This window comes from Nothobranchius furzeri, chromosome 15 (genome assembly GCF_043380555.1).
Source record: "Nothobranchius furzeri strain GRZ-AD chromosome 15, NfurGRZ-RIMD1, whole genome shotgun sequence".
Lineage (NCBI taxonomy): Eukaryota > Metazoa > Chordata > Actinopteri > Cyprinodontiformes > Nothobranchiidae > Nothobranchius > Nothobranchius furzeri.
In genome coordinates this window covers 42,012,830-42,028,071 of record NC_091755.1, presented here as the reverse complement: position 1 = coordinate 42,028,071, position 15,242 = coordinate 42,012,830, and the positions used below count along the sequence as shown (strand labels likewise).

General features: G+C 46.6%; 2 protein-coding genes across 8 annotated transcripts in view; both read right to left on the bottom strand.

Annotated features, from left to right (window-relative positions):
• iqsec2b (IQ motif and Sec7 domain ArfGEF 2b) overlaps positions 1 to 202 on the bottom strand; it is a 54,423-nt gene extending 54,221 nt beyond the window's left edge. For 2 of the 3 annotated variants that reach the window (XM_015967253.3, XM_054745652.2), the window contains exon 1: positions 1 to 202. This exon is cut by the window's left edge and continues 1,437 nt beyond it. The gene's annotated coding sequence lies outside the window, so the exon portion shown is untranslated. The other variant, XM_015967257.3, reaches the window with a different exon arrangement.
• A 1,369-nt stretch (positions 203 to 1,571) lies between these two features.
• LOC107390499 (membrane-associated guanylate kinase, WW and PDZ domain-containing protein 3) overlaps positions 1,572 to 15,242 on the bottom strand; it is a 51,498-nt gene continuing 37,827 nt past the window's right edge. For all 5 annotated transcript variants that reach the window (XM_070544848.1, XM_015967245.3, XM_070544849.1 and 2 more), the window contains 9 exons: positions 14,712 to 15,231; positions 14,081 to 14,633; positions 13,892 to 13,955; positions 13,397 to 13,816; positions 7,932 to 8,132; positions 7,776 to 7,852; positions 7,550 to 7,696; positions 5,131 to 5,269; positions 1,572 to 4,421 (listed from right to left, as the gene is read on the bottom strand). In XM_070544848.1, the coding sequence (XP_070400949.1) occupies positions 3,427 to 4,421; positions 5,131 to 5,269; positions 7,550 to 7,696; positions 7,776 to 7,852; positions 7,932 to 8,132; positions 13,397 to 13,816; positions 13,892 to 13,955; positions 14,081 to 14,633; positions 14,712 to 15,231 (3,116 nt within the window). In that variant the 3' untranslated portion in view covers positions 1,572 to 3,426. The remainder of the gene's footprint in view (positions 4,422 to 5,130; positions 5,270 to 7,549; positions 7,697 to 7,775; positions 7,853 to 7,931; positions 8,133 to 13,396; positions 13,817 to 13,891; positions 13,956 to 14,080; positions 14,634 to 14,711; positions 15,232 to 15,242) is intronic.

Sequence of the window (15,242 nt, the reverse complement as noted above, 5' to 3'; positions counted from 1 at the left end):
TGAACTGGTCTGAGAGGGGGCCAGGCTCCGTCTCTACTTATCTGGACTCTTTGGGTCGTGGTTCCGATCCGAACTGAGGCGGGGAGAGGGGGTCCACGGAGGTTCGGTGCCAGCTGAGAGGTTTCCGTTCCTTGTGCGTCTGAACTGCGGAGAAGCGCGCGTCCTCTCCTCCGGAGCGCATCAGCGTCCCTCACGTCAGTGGTTAGAAAACCACTTCCGCCTAAACCTTTCACAATAAAACACCGACTGCTCAGAAAGCTATTTGTTGTGAGAGCTGTCTGCTAAAATACCAAGAAACTCGTAAGCAAGCGTAGTACTTTCTTTATCGTTCCATTCAGGAAGTCCCGAGTAACCAATAACAGGAGCTCCCACCGAACAGCAAAGGCAGCTTCTGTAAAACGGGGTTCTCACCATCCTGGGTTTTAGTGTGTTTCGTGGTTTTGTTGTAATTCTTTGTTTTCACTCCTTCAGCAGATTTTCTTTCTCGCTGCCACGCCAGTTTATGTCTGCACAAAAAAGGTTTTCATTCTCATCAAGACGTCGTTTACGGGCTCTGCATCTTTAAATCTGACAAATTGCTGCTTTTTGTTGATTATTTTAGTTTATTTATCGTGTTTTCCGCTTTGCTTTCTGTCCCTGGTCTTCATATTAAAGCAATATGAGAAACCGAAAACACAAGAACAAGGCGTGGAAAGGCGATTGAAAGCTGAAGCCAAAAGCCTCCTTGTGGCTGGCTGCAGTACTGGTCTTAAGCCCCGCCCTCTAGAGGGAAATTAAACTATACATGCATTTTCTAGCATTTACAATAAAGATTGCAAACTTTACCAGAAAACTCTTAAAACGACGCCCCAAATTAGAATGAAAGTCATCACGAAAATGATTTTCCTGTATTTTCGTGTGTTGGTCCCATAATTTCGCCTCAGTGCTTTTAAGAAGTATTTTGACTAAAGGCTCCATTATGTAGCTAAACTCTTACTTTGCACACAGACGACCAAATAGTTTAAGGCAGATGCGTTTTATTTTGAAGTGTTGCTTGAATCTCACGTTGCATCTATTCAGCTTTACGCTTCAGTTTGTAGAACCAGGTAGAGAAACAGTGTGCCATGCCTTCACTGACAGTTCAGGATTACTCCTCAGCCCCTCAAATCTTCATTCTGAGTTTGAGTTGATCTTTGACGGGATCTGTTTTGTTTTTATTTGTGCCTGGACTTGAGCAGAAGGATGGGAATGGAGTCAAGACAGGGGAAAACAGGCCTTGGAGCAGTTATTTTTAGAGGCAGCGCTTAAGAGCTCATATGTGACTAAAAATCATCTGGTCTGTGTTTTATGATCACACACACACACACACACACACACACACACACACACACACACACACACACACACACACACACACACACACACACACACACACACACACACACACACACACACACACACACACACACACACACACACACACACACACACACACACACACACACACACGATGAAAACTCAGGAGTTTGTGTTTTTGCTGCCATCTGCTGGCCACAAAAGAGGCTAAATCTAAAAGAAACAAGACAAAGGAAACTGGTTCAGGACTTTATTTGCACTTTGAAGTTCAGCCAGACTGAAGGTCTCCCTTAAAAAAAGTAAAAAAAAAAAACAAACAAAAATTGAAGATTTTTAGCAAACATTACAAAATAAGTCTTGTACACACAGGCTACCCCGTCCGCTCAGCTGTTGGAGGACACCTCGTGTTTGGTTGGTCGCTGTGCTGCCGTTCTGTGTGGGACACAAATAAATAACGTGGCCAAAGAAGTCAATAAGCTTCAGAGGGCTTCAACTGAAGGAACAACAAATAAACCAGGTAATAAAAAACAGTCAGTGTGTCCCGATGCGGCTGTCACAAATCAACATGATATTGCTTTGCTGAGTCAATCGTTCTCCGCAGCTTCTCCTGCTGATGGCTTATCTAGAGCAAAGTATCAGAAAACCTGAGTAGATCATTTCATAGAAAAATAACATCTCACAGTATCCGTTTAGCTTCATTCCTATGAGTTTGTTCACGGAAAAGAGCGACAAAAGAAAACAAAGATGGTTTCACCACACGTGAGCTCAGACTTTCCTTTTTGCTGATTCACATTAAGGTCCTTTAACGTTTTAGTTTTTCACACATGTGTATTTGGCATGGCTGAGATTACTAAACGGCCCACTCTTCTCTCACAGCAGACACCTTGGAGCAAAAGATTTTCACAGTTAAGAAAAATAGCGGTTAGGATAAAGTGGTTTTGTTACCAAGGCAACAGTACGTGGCACGATGGGCACAGCACTCTCTGGATTCTAGGTTGGATGCTGACCCCACACACACAACACTAACAGTTCTAGAAATATGCAAACAGAATGCACGTGTTTTGGCATCTTTTTTTTTTTTTTTTGCTGGTTTCCCAGCAGCTTCACCAGAAACTCGTGCCTGCCACTGGAGCTAGACCGGTCTGTTTACATTTTCAGCTTTGATGAAAGCCGGGTACCACAGCTCACATCACTCATCGTCACACAATAATACACGATTACATATATATGTGTGTGTGTGTGTGCGCGCTTACTGTAATATTCAAATATATGATTTTTATAACACACTTCTACAAATTCTGGCTTCATTAGGTTTACAATACACTCTTATTTATTTGTCTAAAGATATGTACAGTCCAGATTTCACACCTGCCTTTGACAGGGCTTGTGTTGCAATCAGACATCAATGCAACGTGACAAGTGGAGGCAAACGCCCACAGACTCCCGTATGAACACTGGACGTAATTTTCACTTTAGAAGTGGGGGGGACACGGGGGGGGGGGGGGGGATCTTTACAGCATGTTCTAATGGGAAACAGGCTTCAACACAAATGGTTGTTTTCTGCTTGGTCCTAGAGCTCAACCAGTGTCAATTTAAAATAGCGTAATATTGTTTTTGGATGGTAAAAAGTGCAGGGGTCAAAGCTTGACTTTGGAAAAAGTGGGGGGGACATGTCCCCCCTGTCCCCCCCCAAAATTACGTCCATGCGTATGAACACTGGACGGTGCAGTGGGGACAGACGGCTGATAGTCTTGGACAATTGCATCTTCGTTGCTCGGTACCTCCGTGAGGTAAAAGTCTTTGTGGTATTTTTGTGGCGGCGGAGAGCCGACGCTCGCCTAAAGCAGTCTGGATGGCTGCGGGGAAGCTGAAAGGTGAGCGACGAACTAGTAGACGGTAAAAAACAAAGTCAGATTTTCTAATGTGGGAAGAGAAGTGTGAAACTGAAAAGTGATGACAACATCAGCCGGAAAGCAGCTGCAAAAAGGCACAAAGACGAAGGGTTCTACTGAAGGTGACTCAGAAAAGTGTTCGTAGAGAGGGCGCTAACTCACTCGGGATTTATTTAGCTGCTGCGTGCTCCTTTAAAGGTCAAGAGACGGCACTTCCTCTCCCCGCCGGCTCTGTCCTGCTCCGAGGCTGCCGGTTCTCCTCTGCGACCGGCCTCTGCTGATTGGGCGGGAGCCAAGGGCCCGGCAGAGCCCTGGCAGAGAGAGAAGAGCCGGAAATGCTGGCGGCAGAGACGCTGTCTTCAGAGCCCAACTCTGACCCGTCATCCCCCAGCTCGTCCACAGACAGCGTGGAGGTGAGGTAGGAGGAGGGCTTTCTCTGTGATGCTGGATCTGCTGCTGCTGCGGCTGGAGACGGCCTCCAAAAGGTCGTAGACTGCGTGTCGTAGTTTTCTTCATCTATGTCCAGCGTTGTGCTGTCAACCTCGTCCCAGTCATCATCCTGTGACTCGCCCCTCTCCTCGTCCTGATCCTTGTCCCACTTCAGCTCCCTGTACTCTGCTGCCACGTCCCAGCGTCTGTCAGCATCGCACTTCCAGTTTTCCTTGGGTCTGGGAAGCCGTCGGGTTGGGCTGGGCATGAAAATGTCGTCCTCTTCACAACTGGCTCGTCTTCCCACCTTCACCTCGAAGGCTGCTGCTCCCTGCTCCTCCTCCTGCTCAGGCTTCTCACCCTCCGACTTCGTCTTCCGGACCCTGCTCTTGCTTCTCCTCTCTCTGTCTCTGCTGCTCCGCTTTTCCTTGTCCCCATCGTGTCCCCTAACAGTCCGACTGTCTACGTGATCATCATCCTTCCTGGTGTTATCCCTCGGTAAACTCCGAGACCTCCGCTTCCTCGCCTCGTCCCGCTCTCCTCTCTTGGAGACGGGGCTTTGTAAACGTGAGCGTCCTCCTCCCCCTGAGCTCGGTCTTCTTCGTCTTCTCATTCCTGTCCCATTCCCCCTCACGTCTCCGGACGACCCGCTCCTCCTCTTCTGCTTGGACGTGCGTCCCCTCCGTCCAGCGGAGCTCACTGCAGCCAAACCCTGCTCTTTGGGGTTGTGCAGGAGGGAGGGGGAGGCGATTCTGTGCTCACGGGCTGCACAAACAAGAAAACAGCCTGAGCAGGAAGGCAACAAGCAGCAAACTTATGTAATCTAGAATAAAACGCCTGTAGCTCAGGAGAATTAATGCATCTGCGTGTGTCCTGGACCAGCTTATGTAACAACAGCTGCTTTTCTGTTTGAGTGCAACGTTCATTAGTTTAATTGCGCTCTACGGTTGTGCAATCATGCTGCTTTACTACGCTGCCTAAAGGCGGGCCTGAGGGAAACTAAAAGAGGCAGAAACATCCAAACTGCTACATTTCTGGTGAAGATGACGAACTCTGACAGCTAGGACCGGGTTTACGGTCTTCCACTGAGTAGAGACAGCAGGGCTGGCTGGTTAGAAAGGGGTGTAAAAAGGCAGAAAATGGGAGGACTAACAGGAACCATTACCAACCGCGTATTCTCTGTCCGTCCAATGACATAGAAGCAAGGCTCGCCCAGTTTGGAGTTGGTCATACACAGAGACAAACTGGAGAGCTCCACTGAGAGGCAAGGACAGGAGGAGGGAAATGGAAGGAAAGCCCGTGTGCAGCAGGGGCGTGGAAGAGGGGTTAAATCGGGAGCGATCGAAGAGGTGGGAGAGAGAATGAAAGGGTAGAAGGTGTTTTAGTTAGACCGCGTCCCAAACACAGAGCCAGAGAAGATAAACCCCTAAAGCATGCGTCCTTCAGCATCAAACATCAACCAGCTCCACCTCACCATAGTCAGGCACGTAGCCGTTTCCTCGCTTGAGGACCAGGTGGATGCGCTGGCCCCCTCGGCGGATTATCTCCACAGCCTGACCGTGCGTCATCCCGGCCGTGCTGTCGCCGTTGATCTCCACCAGCTGGTCGCTCACCTGCATCCACAACATCACTGTCAGCTCGTCGTAAACTGTGTAAAAGCGGGAAGGAGATTCTCCCCCAGAGTCACCTGATGGTGGCACCAGAGTCACAGCGATCAGTCCAACAGGATCATTTAAAAAAAACACGAAGCCAACAGTAGCAGCTAGCTGTGGGCTACGCTAACCCGGGACCCTCACCATGTGTCCTGACACATCTTCACTGGCTCCCTGTCATTTTCAGAGTGCAGTTTAAGTTACTGACTTTTGTTTTTAAAGCACTCAATGACCTGGCACCTCCCTACCTCTCTGCCCTTCTCACTCCATATGTGCCCACCCGCTCGTTGAGGTCGGCTGACCTTTTGCTGCTGCACACGCCGCGGATGAGACTCGAATCGTGGGGGGATCGAGCATTTGTCCATGCTGCCCCAAAGCTATGGAACTCATTGCCCATTGGAGTTCGGCAGGCTCCATCTCTGGCGGGTTTTAAATCTCGTTTAAAGACCCACTTTTACACTTTGGCTTTTAGACAGTGACTCGTTTTAGTGTTTTATTGTGTCATTGTTTTAATGTGTTCTTATTATTCATGTTTTCTCTGCTTTTAATTGAGATTTTATCCTTAGTTTTAGCTCCTTGTAATGGGTGTGTTTTGTTTTAGCCTGTGCAGCACTTTGGGCAGCTCCCATGCTGCATTTTAAATGTGCTCTATAAATAAACTATGCTATGCTATGCTATGCTATGCTATATTACCGCTACATTAGCAGCATACTGCAGATTTAGAAGAGGTGTACAAGTTCAGGAGAGCATGTTGGCATGATCCACTTTGACACTGAGAAGTTAGGGTAGGGCTAGTGTCCCCGTGAAAAGTGACCACCTCAGGATGCAGTCGTGTGAATTAAATAATAAGATGTGATTAAATGTTACAGCCTTGCTGATAATGCGTACGTGTTATCTTTAGAGCAAATTTTAGACGTGATGTCATTTTGAGACCAGACTTTGGTCACACATTAAACCAAAGCTGCTGTATGTTGGGATCATGACAGGATGCTCCCTCACTAGTAACACCTTTGACCCACCGTGCTTCCCTCTCTGTTGGGTGAGTTCATTCTCAGGGTGGACGCTGTTCTAACCGCACGCTGCCTGGATGACAGAAGCAGCTCCACAACATTTCCAGGAGTTAAACTGGTCCAGCGTTGGTGTTTTGTTTTTTTTATGTTGCTGAAGCTTTTAGGGTTGGGGTTACTCCAGAAGGTAGAGGGAGGTTCTTGTCTGATATCTGATGTAAGCTCTTAGCTCAGGTACTCTTCTCTTTTAGCTCTTTTCTTACTTTTTCTCCCACAGAAACATTTATATAATCTGAAGCGTCTTCTTTTCTATTTATGCCATTGTGTTTTTTATTCAGTTTTTATTTATGTAACACTCCTACATGTTTAGTATTCATTTATGCTGCTTGTTTTGCACAAAAACAATAAAATCAGCCAAATGTTTAGAGGATGCTAAAGTATAAATGCTGATAGTAAACACGCAGTTTAGTTTTGTGGCATTTTATTTTTTACTTTTGTCACAAAATACAACATCTAAAAATAAAACCTGGTCTTTGTTAAACCAGTAAATAGATGAAAAAATGAAAATATGGTTTGGGTTTGATCTCAGCAGCGGTGGGCGGAGCCTGAATAGATTCTTGTGGATAACTCGATAACCTCATTAGCATTTTATTTAGTTGTTGTGCTTTCTGTTATTACGACTTTAAATTATTGATGCACCGATATGAACTTTTGGGCTGATAATGATATCCGATATTATACTTTATATAAATTTTTCTGATTTTAGAAGCATTAAATGTCAGCGTATCGGTATCTGCAAATATCGGTTATTAGCCATAACATTGAAAATAATTAATTCAACCTTTATTTATTGACTCATCTGGATAAATAAAGGTAAAATAAATTATTTTCACTGTTATGGCTAATAACCAATATTCACAGATACCACTATGCTGACATTAATGCTTCTAAAATCAGACGATTTTGTATAGAATGAAAACAATTAAAGCTAAATTTACATTATTGTGTACACACGCCACACACAATCACATTTCTGAGATAATAACAATCACTGTCACGTGACTAAACATACACACAGCATCCCCTGACCTTCTGAAACAAAAGAAAAACAAAACAAATGGAAACAAGATGGAAAAAATATTGGCTGTTAATATCAGCTATTAGTGTTTACCACGGAGAGGCCTGAAGGTGGTTGTCGGGGGAGTCTCTGGGACCGGCGGTCTCGTGGTCTCACCTGTATCTTTTTGCTTCGAGAGGCAGGGCCCCCCTCCATCAGTCCCAGGACGTAAAGGCCCATGTTGTACTCGCTCCCCCCTCGGAGGCTGAAGCCAAAGCCTGAGGGCCCCCGATCCAGATCCACACTGTAGTACCTGGAGTTGCGCTGAGTCAGAAGGGACAGATGGTCAGCGTCACCGCAGGGTTTATCACAACACGAAACGTTGGTTTTCAGACATCCTCACCTTTGGGCGTGACCTCTGACCCTTTCTGCTCTTGTGGTCCTGATCATGCTCAGCGGTTTCCGAGAGGTTGGAGGAGTCTGAGAGGATGACAGATGATGTGTTATTTATTCAGAGCCGGGCTGAGTGTGTTGTGTGTGACTGGAGGCGTGCTTTTACGGGTGCTGGGGCGGGGAACGACGGTCAGGCGCAGCGTGTTTCCTGCTTGGCGGAGAATCTGAGCGAGTTCCCGATGAGGCAGAGTCGCCACCGAGCGCCCCTCCACAGCCTCCAAACGGTCCCCGGCTCGGATCTGGCCGCTCTTCGCTGCGGGACTGCTGCGGCGCACCGTCACAAAGCGGTGGGGTAGAAGGGATGCAGCTGGAAACGAGACGGATGGAATGAGCTCTGCTGTTCGGGTTTACGCGGAACAGCACGAAGGTTTAAACCAGGCAGACAAAGGCCGAAGGGAGGGAATCTCGGCTGCTGGAATTTTTAGGTCCCGGATGGCGTTTGGCAGCGATGACTTCTCACACCGCCACTTTTGTCTCCTTGAAACACGTCTTCTCACCTGTCATCCTACCTCACCATCTGCTGACCCACCAGCAGCATTTCCCCGTTTATTCGTTCATCTTTCACCTCTAGAACAAAGTGTGGCAGAACGAGAGCGTCCTGGCAACAGTCCCCGTCCTGAATCTGTCAAACTGTACAAAACAACACTCCCTGTTTCTGCTAGTAGTGGTAGAGGCAGCAATGATGACGATACGTTCACTTCCACTAAGTCACAGGTGGTCCACGTGAGCAGAAATGCATCAAAAACTTCAGAATTTGGCTTTTTCTTGTGGGTGGTGGCTCAGCGACCTCAGACAGAGCTGTTCTTGTCTTCTTTTGCACTTTTTCACTTTCCGATGAACAAGTTTTCCTATTTTAATCCGTGATAATTTGGCCTCGCAACACAGACAACTAAAGGTTGCTCTTCTTTCGTAAACTGCCAGCAGTCGAGCGCTTTGTTCGTTTTTAAAAGCGTTCGGTGTGTCTTCGCTCTATTAAAATCAACTAAAATCTGTACGGACCAGAACCCGACACGGGTACCGGCTGGAGTCGTGCTGGATAAATACTAACAGGTGTGAGACGTGAAAGGTGTGAAAGGAGGGCACGCATGAGACGTGAGTGCGTGGGTTGCTGCGGTTCAACAGACTTTCTGAAGTGAAAACAGAAGCGGCTGAGAGCCTTCGACACGCTCCATTTGTCTGGATGAGATCACGCAGGATTAAGCTCCAGTCTGATCTGCGTCTGAGGTAGATCGGGCCAAATACTGAGCAGCCCAGAATTACATTTTCATCCAGTAATCTTCTTCAACAGCTAAAAAGCTTCTTACAGTTTGGTGGTCGGACGTGCTGCGTGAGTCTGCTCAGACGTGAATCCGCCGTCCCTCTCTGTGTGTTCCGGCCGACTCCCTGCTACTCTCGCCCTGACCTCGCAGCGTTTTGGTGACAGCTGGCTCCTCCGGCGGCCTTACATAACCCATCGGGCAGCATCGACATGTCTCGTTTATCCGAGATACCGAATCCTTTTCACTCCCAGCCCTCTGGGACAAAAATAGCACGTTTCAGTCGATTTGTACTGCAAAACGAAACGCTTGCTAACAGATTAAAATTGTGACGAAGGGGCCGGGGGAGTATGTCACATGGAATGAAGCGTGTGTCACACCAGTAGGATGATTCAGTTAAAAGCCATGGCCCATAAATCAGAGCCCGGAAACATCTCCAGTCTGGGTGTAATCTGGGTGACCCACGCAGAAACGGCAATCAGGTCAAATCAAAGCCAAGGCAGCTTTGGACGTAGTCTTCTTATCTATCATGCATAATACATCAACAAACACATGAATAAACATGCACACGGCCCCATTGTGCTCACACACACACACACACACACGCCCAGGGACATCAGGTCGCTCAGCCACAGATGCACAAACAGACACAGTTAAACTACTACACAGCTGCATTCAGATGGAGAGCTGTTTTATTCTGCAGGGTCTATTCCTCCCGGCTCTCCGAGCTCCCCATGTCCACAGTAATCCCGCTGCACTGTGCCCAGCAGCCAGGCTCCGACACACCGTTTCTGAAAGGTGGCAGCCCTGCTACCCGTCGTCATAAAGTCGCTGCACGCAGCACTGATGCAGCTGCAGACGTCAGAAAACACGAGGATCAGCGGTAGGCAGGTAGGCTGGGGACATCCCAGTTGGTGCTGCTAAAACACCCTCAGCTGCATTCCTCACGGCTTTCCTGGACAGATCATCCCTGCAGGAGCTAAAGTCCTTTCTACACACGCCTCTCTCCCGGCACCAGACCGATCAGCTGTTTGTCATCTAGAACGCGTGAGCGCGAGAATGTAACTTTCACGCTGTCAACATGAGAAACAAACCAACTTCAGAGTGAGAACCCAGAGAGCTAAATGCAAAAGCCCTGCAGGGAAACCTCCCTGATCCTGATACAAGACAGTAGCAAGCAAAGCAAACATTACGTTTAGACTCCTTCACAGTCTTCAAAGCAGACTGCAGTCTCTCCAGCATGGCTCTTAGATTAGCATGCACAGCAAAAATAAAATCAGAAAAACAAAGATTCCTGCATTCCAGCTGCAGCAGCTGAGTGGTGCCGAGGTTCACGTGCAACAGTCAAAAGGAGCCGGAGCCCAGGTTGTCCCCCTCTGCAGCTCCGCAGCGATTCAAATGTTCAGCGTAGCTTTTCTGTTAAGCATTCAGAGGGTGATGTGGAGAGAGGGCGGGAGGAGGGAGGGGAGAGTTTTAATCTTCTGAAAAACCAGACCGGACGCTTTTACTGCAGAGCAAAAAGGGGCGAGAGAGGAAGAGTGAGTGGGAGCCAACAGGACGAGAACAGCAGCGAGGGAGGGAAAATACAGAGATAGACAGAGAGGACTCATTTCTGCTGCAGGACATAAGTCAAATGAAGAGGAGGAATGAGGACATGATGGACCTGTTTTACACCGCAGGGACAAGCACACCCACAACCTCAAGCCCACAAGGAAACATAACACCATAAAGCAAAATTAACTGCATCCATGTGACATCCAGTCCAGGACAAGACAAGAGGAGGGAAATGGGCCGATGCATCTGAGGATGCTGTAGATAACCCGCTGCATTAAGGGTAGTTCACTTCTCACACAGACCATAAAAAACCAGCCTCGTCGTTCTGTCCAGATGGAGACAAACAGAAGAGCCTTCAGTGAACGGTGGCCGACTCGATTCCAAGCATCGTGGCATTTAGGACGGTTTGATGGATTAAAAACATTCTGATCATCCATCACAACACAAACACACGAATAATAACCTAACTGCCCCTTTGGCCTAGAAATACTGCTGAGACCTGGAAAGGCAGCTCCGGGTGAACTCAAAGGTCACTCTGAACTGAACTAAACTAAACTAAACTGAACCAAACGAAACTAAACTAGACTGAACTGACTAAACTAAACTAAACTAAACTGAACCAAACTAAACTGAACCAAACTAAACTAAACTAAACTAAACTGTACTAAACCAAACTAAACTAAACTAAACTAAACTAGACTGAATTGACTAAACTAATCTTAACTAACCTAAACTAAACTAAACTGAACCAAACTAAACTAAACTGTACTAAACCAAACTAAACTAAACTAAACTAAACCAAACTAAACTGAACTGAACTAAACTAAACTGAACTGAACCAAACTAAACTAAACTGTACTAAACCAAACTAAACTAAACTAAACTACACTGAACTGACTAAACTAAACTAAACTGAACCAAACTAAACTAAACTGTACTAAACCAAACTAAACTAAACTAAACTAGACTGAATTGACTAAACTAATCTTAACTAACCTAAACTAAACTAAACTGAACTAAACTAAACTAAACTGAACTGAACCAAACTAAACTAAACTGTACTAAACCAAACTAAACTAAACTAAACTAAACCAAACTAAACTGAACTGAACTAAACTGAACTAAACTAAACCAAACTAAACTGAAATGAACTAAACCAAACTAAACTAAACTAAACCAAACTAAACTAAACTGAACCAAACTTAACCAAACTAAACTAAACCAAACCAAACTAAACTGAACAAACTAAACTAAACTGAACCAAACTTAACCAAACTAAACTAAACCAAACTAAACTAAACTAAACTGAACCAAACTAAACTAAACTAGACTGAATTGACTAAACTAACCTAAACTAAATTAAATGAACTCAACTGAACTGAACTGAACTAAACTGAACTAAACTAAACAACTGAACTGAACTGAACTGAACTAAACTAAACAACTGAACTGAACTGAACTAAACTGAACTAAACTGAACTAAACTGAACTGAACTGAACTAAACTGAACTGAACTAAACTAAACCAAACCAAACTAAACTGAACTGAACTAAACTGTACTAAACCAAACTAAACTAAACTAAACTAAACCAAACTAAACTGAACTGAACTAAACTAAACTGAACTGAACTGAACTAAACTAAACCAAACTAAACTGAAATGAACTAAACCAAACTAAACTAAACCAAACTAAACTAAACTGAACCAAACTTAACCAAACTAAACTAAACCAAACCAAACTAAACTGAACAAACTAAACTAAACTGAACCAAACTTAACCAAACTAAACTAAACCAAACTAAACTAAACTAAACTGAACCAAACTAAACTAAACTAGACTGAATTGACTAAACTAACCTAAACTAAACTAAAATGAACTCAACTGAACTGAACTGAACTAAACTGAACTAAACTAAACTGAACTAAACTAAACTAAACTGAACTGAACTGAACTAAACTGAACTGAACTGAACTAAACTAAACTGAACTAAACTAAACTAAACTGAACTAAACTGAACTGAACTAAACTGAACTGAACTGAACTAAACTAAACTAAACTGAACTAAACTAAGCTAAAATGAACTGAACTGAACTGAACTGAACTAAACTAAACTAAACTAAACTAAACTACTCACCTGCATTTCTTCGAGCTCTCCAGACTTTTCTAGAGTTGCTAACGGGTAGACGTTTGAGTTTAGCTTGAGGAAATGCTCGTCTCATGGCATTTATTTGTTTTTTTATTGTTCTCATCTTTATGTGTCTTCATGGGTCTTTATTGCTTTATTGATTTTTGATCTGCACTTTGGTTAATGAAGGTTGTTTAAAATGTGCTCTGAAAGTGAACCTGGCGTATTAATTGGATCGATTTTAAGACAAAGCCCAAAGAACAACATCCGTGCCAACAGCACTTGGGCAGAGGGATCACATCATCATAGCAACCCTCTGCTGGATGCAGCACCACAGGTGTGTTCACACCTGAACACGGGAAATATTTGTTTCCCATCCTAACGACTGATTCGGGCTGCTCTGATATGGTGGATGCCAGAGCAGGTTTCTGCTTGGGGGGGGGGGTTGGTGATGCATCGTGACTAATCCAGTGGCGTGCTGCCATGTTGACTTTTACTGTGCAATTATCTAATGGCGCTTCTGTTCTCAAGGACATTGCTGTGGGCAGGCAACCAAATGGTTGTGATGGTTTTGAAAGTTCTGCTCTGGTTCTGCGGCGTTCCAGACCAGTAACATGGATGATGACAGCGCTCACCTTTACCATTCTCCACATCCTGAGATGCAATGACGAACCCGAATCCCTCGCCCGGCTTTCTTCTCAGCTCCACGTCAAACCCTCTCAAAGGACGGGTCCGTTCGCCCCTCCTCTTCTCCAGACTCTCGTCCGGCACCGACACACCGCCGGCCTCGTCCTCCAGGCCAATGTCAATCCAGTCTTTGGGCTCCATGGTCAGGGTCACTGGAATCGACTCCAGGAAACTGGTGCTCTGGATCAGCGAGGAGCCCATCCGGATCGGGGATGGAGGTGGGATTGGGGAGGTGCGGGGCATGGGCATGGGCAAAATGTCCGACAGGGCAGATGAGTTGTCTGACCCAACGGGGGGAGGAGGGGGATGCAGAAGAGGGGGAGGCAGTCTCCGAGCAGAGCCGGGGGAGATGGAGGAATGATAGTTCCCTAAGAGAGAAAAGAAACCAAATCAGCAGAGTTCCCGTGAAGAGTCCGGCTCCACAGTGAAGGTGAATCGTTTACCTCCTCTGTAAATCAGCAAAATGACTTCTCCCTGTTTGGTGTGTTCCTGCAGAATCGTTTGGATCTTTGGGAAAACAGGGAGTCTTTTAGGAATGCTTGATATTATCTTACATGATGATTTATGAAACATGAGAAATAAATGTTGGTATTTGAACAAAAGGATCCAGAAGCACCATTCTGACGAGTTACCTGTGCACAGCTGAGGCTCTGGACATCAGCTCCATTGATTTTGACGATAGCGTCCCCTGGCTGCAGGGAGCTGCACTGCTTCCTGTCCCAGACCCTCTCCACCACAGTCACCCTGCCTCTGTGTCCACCGGCTGCCAGGCTGAAGCCCAGGCCTCGGTCTCCTTCGGCTTGTGCCAAGGCCACTGGAACCAGTTCCCCCCCACTGAAACTCCCAAAGCCGCTGCCGACACTCATGGCCCCAGGGGACGACACGTCGCTAGGACTGCCGTTTGGGCTGGTGTTGCCGTGGATACCATTAAAGCTGTGGTGACGAGGGCTCTCCGGCGTGGGGGCTCTGAGGTGGGCGGTGCGTGGTCCGTAGAGCTGAGGGTGGGTGCTGCGGGGACCGGCGCTGGAAGAAGACGGTCTCCGTGGAGACTCGGGTAGAGGCAGCCGGGCCCCAGGTATGGTGCAGTTAGACAGGTCACTTTCTGAAGACTTTGATGTTCCATAATGCAGGAGGTGTGGCGGCGTTGAAAGGGAGTTATTGTTGTGATTTCGGATCAATGATTTCCTGATCAGAAAGAAGAACGACGATTAAAATCAAACCTAAACAAACCGCTGCTCTAAAAAATAATCCCATCTGGCATACCTGTGTGAACCGATCGCTGAAACCACCTCACTGTCACTCTGACTGGCCTGCGTCGGGTCAAGCGACTGCAGCCTGGCTAAACTCTTCAGGGACCGAGGAGGGTGAACCGGCGAGGGTGTGGCAGCGTCGCTCACACTGGAGCATCTGTACGGGGGAGGCGGTCTGGAAGCGAATGGCGTGGCGTTCCCGTTGGCATCTAGAGTCACACCGGGCTGCGTGTAGCCCCCGTCACTGTGGACCTCGTTATAATGCTGAGTCTGGGGTGCGGGCGTCGACAGGCGAGGTAGCGGGTGAAGAGACTGAGGCTGGGTGGTGGTCGGCGGTAGGATAGGACCTTCACTGTCCAGAGACCTCGGCGAAGGCTGCTTGAGGAGACCGTTGGGGTTGTAGAGCATGGGGTATCCCCTTTTAACCTCTACATCCACACTGTGACCCACAGGCACTGACTTGAGCATCCCTACAACCTCTTTGTGAGACTTTCCCAACACACAAACGTCGTTGATGTACACCAGGATGTCCGCTAGCAAAAAA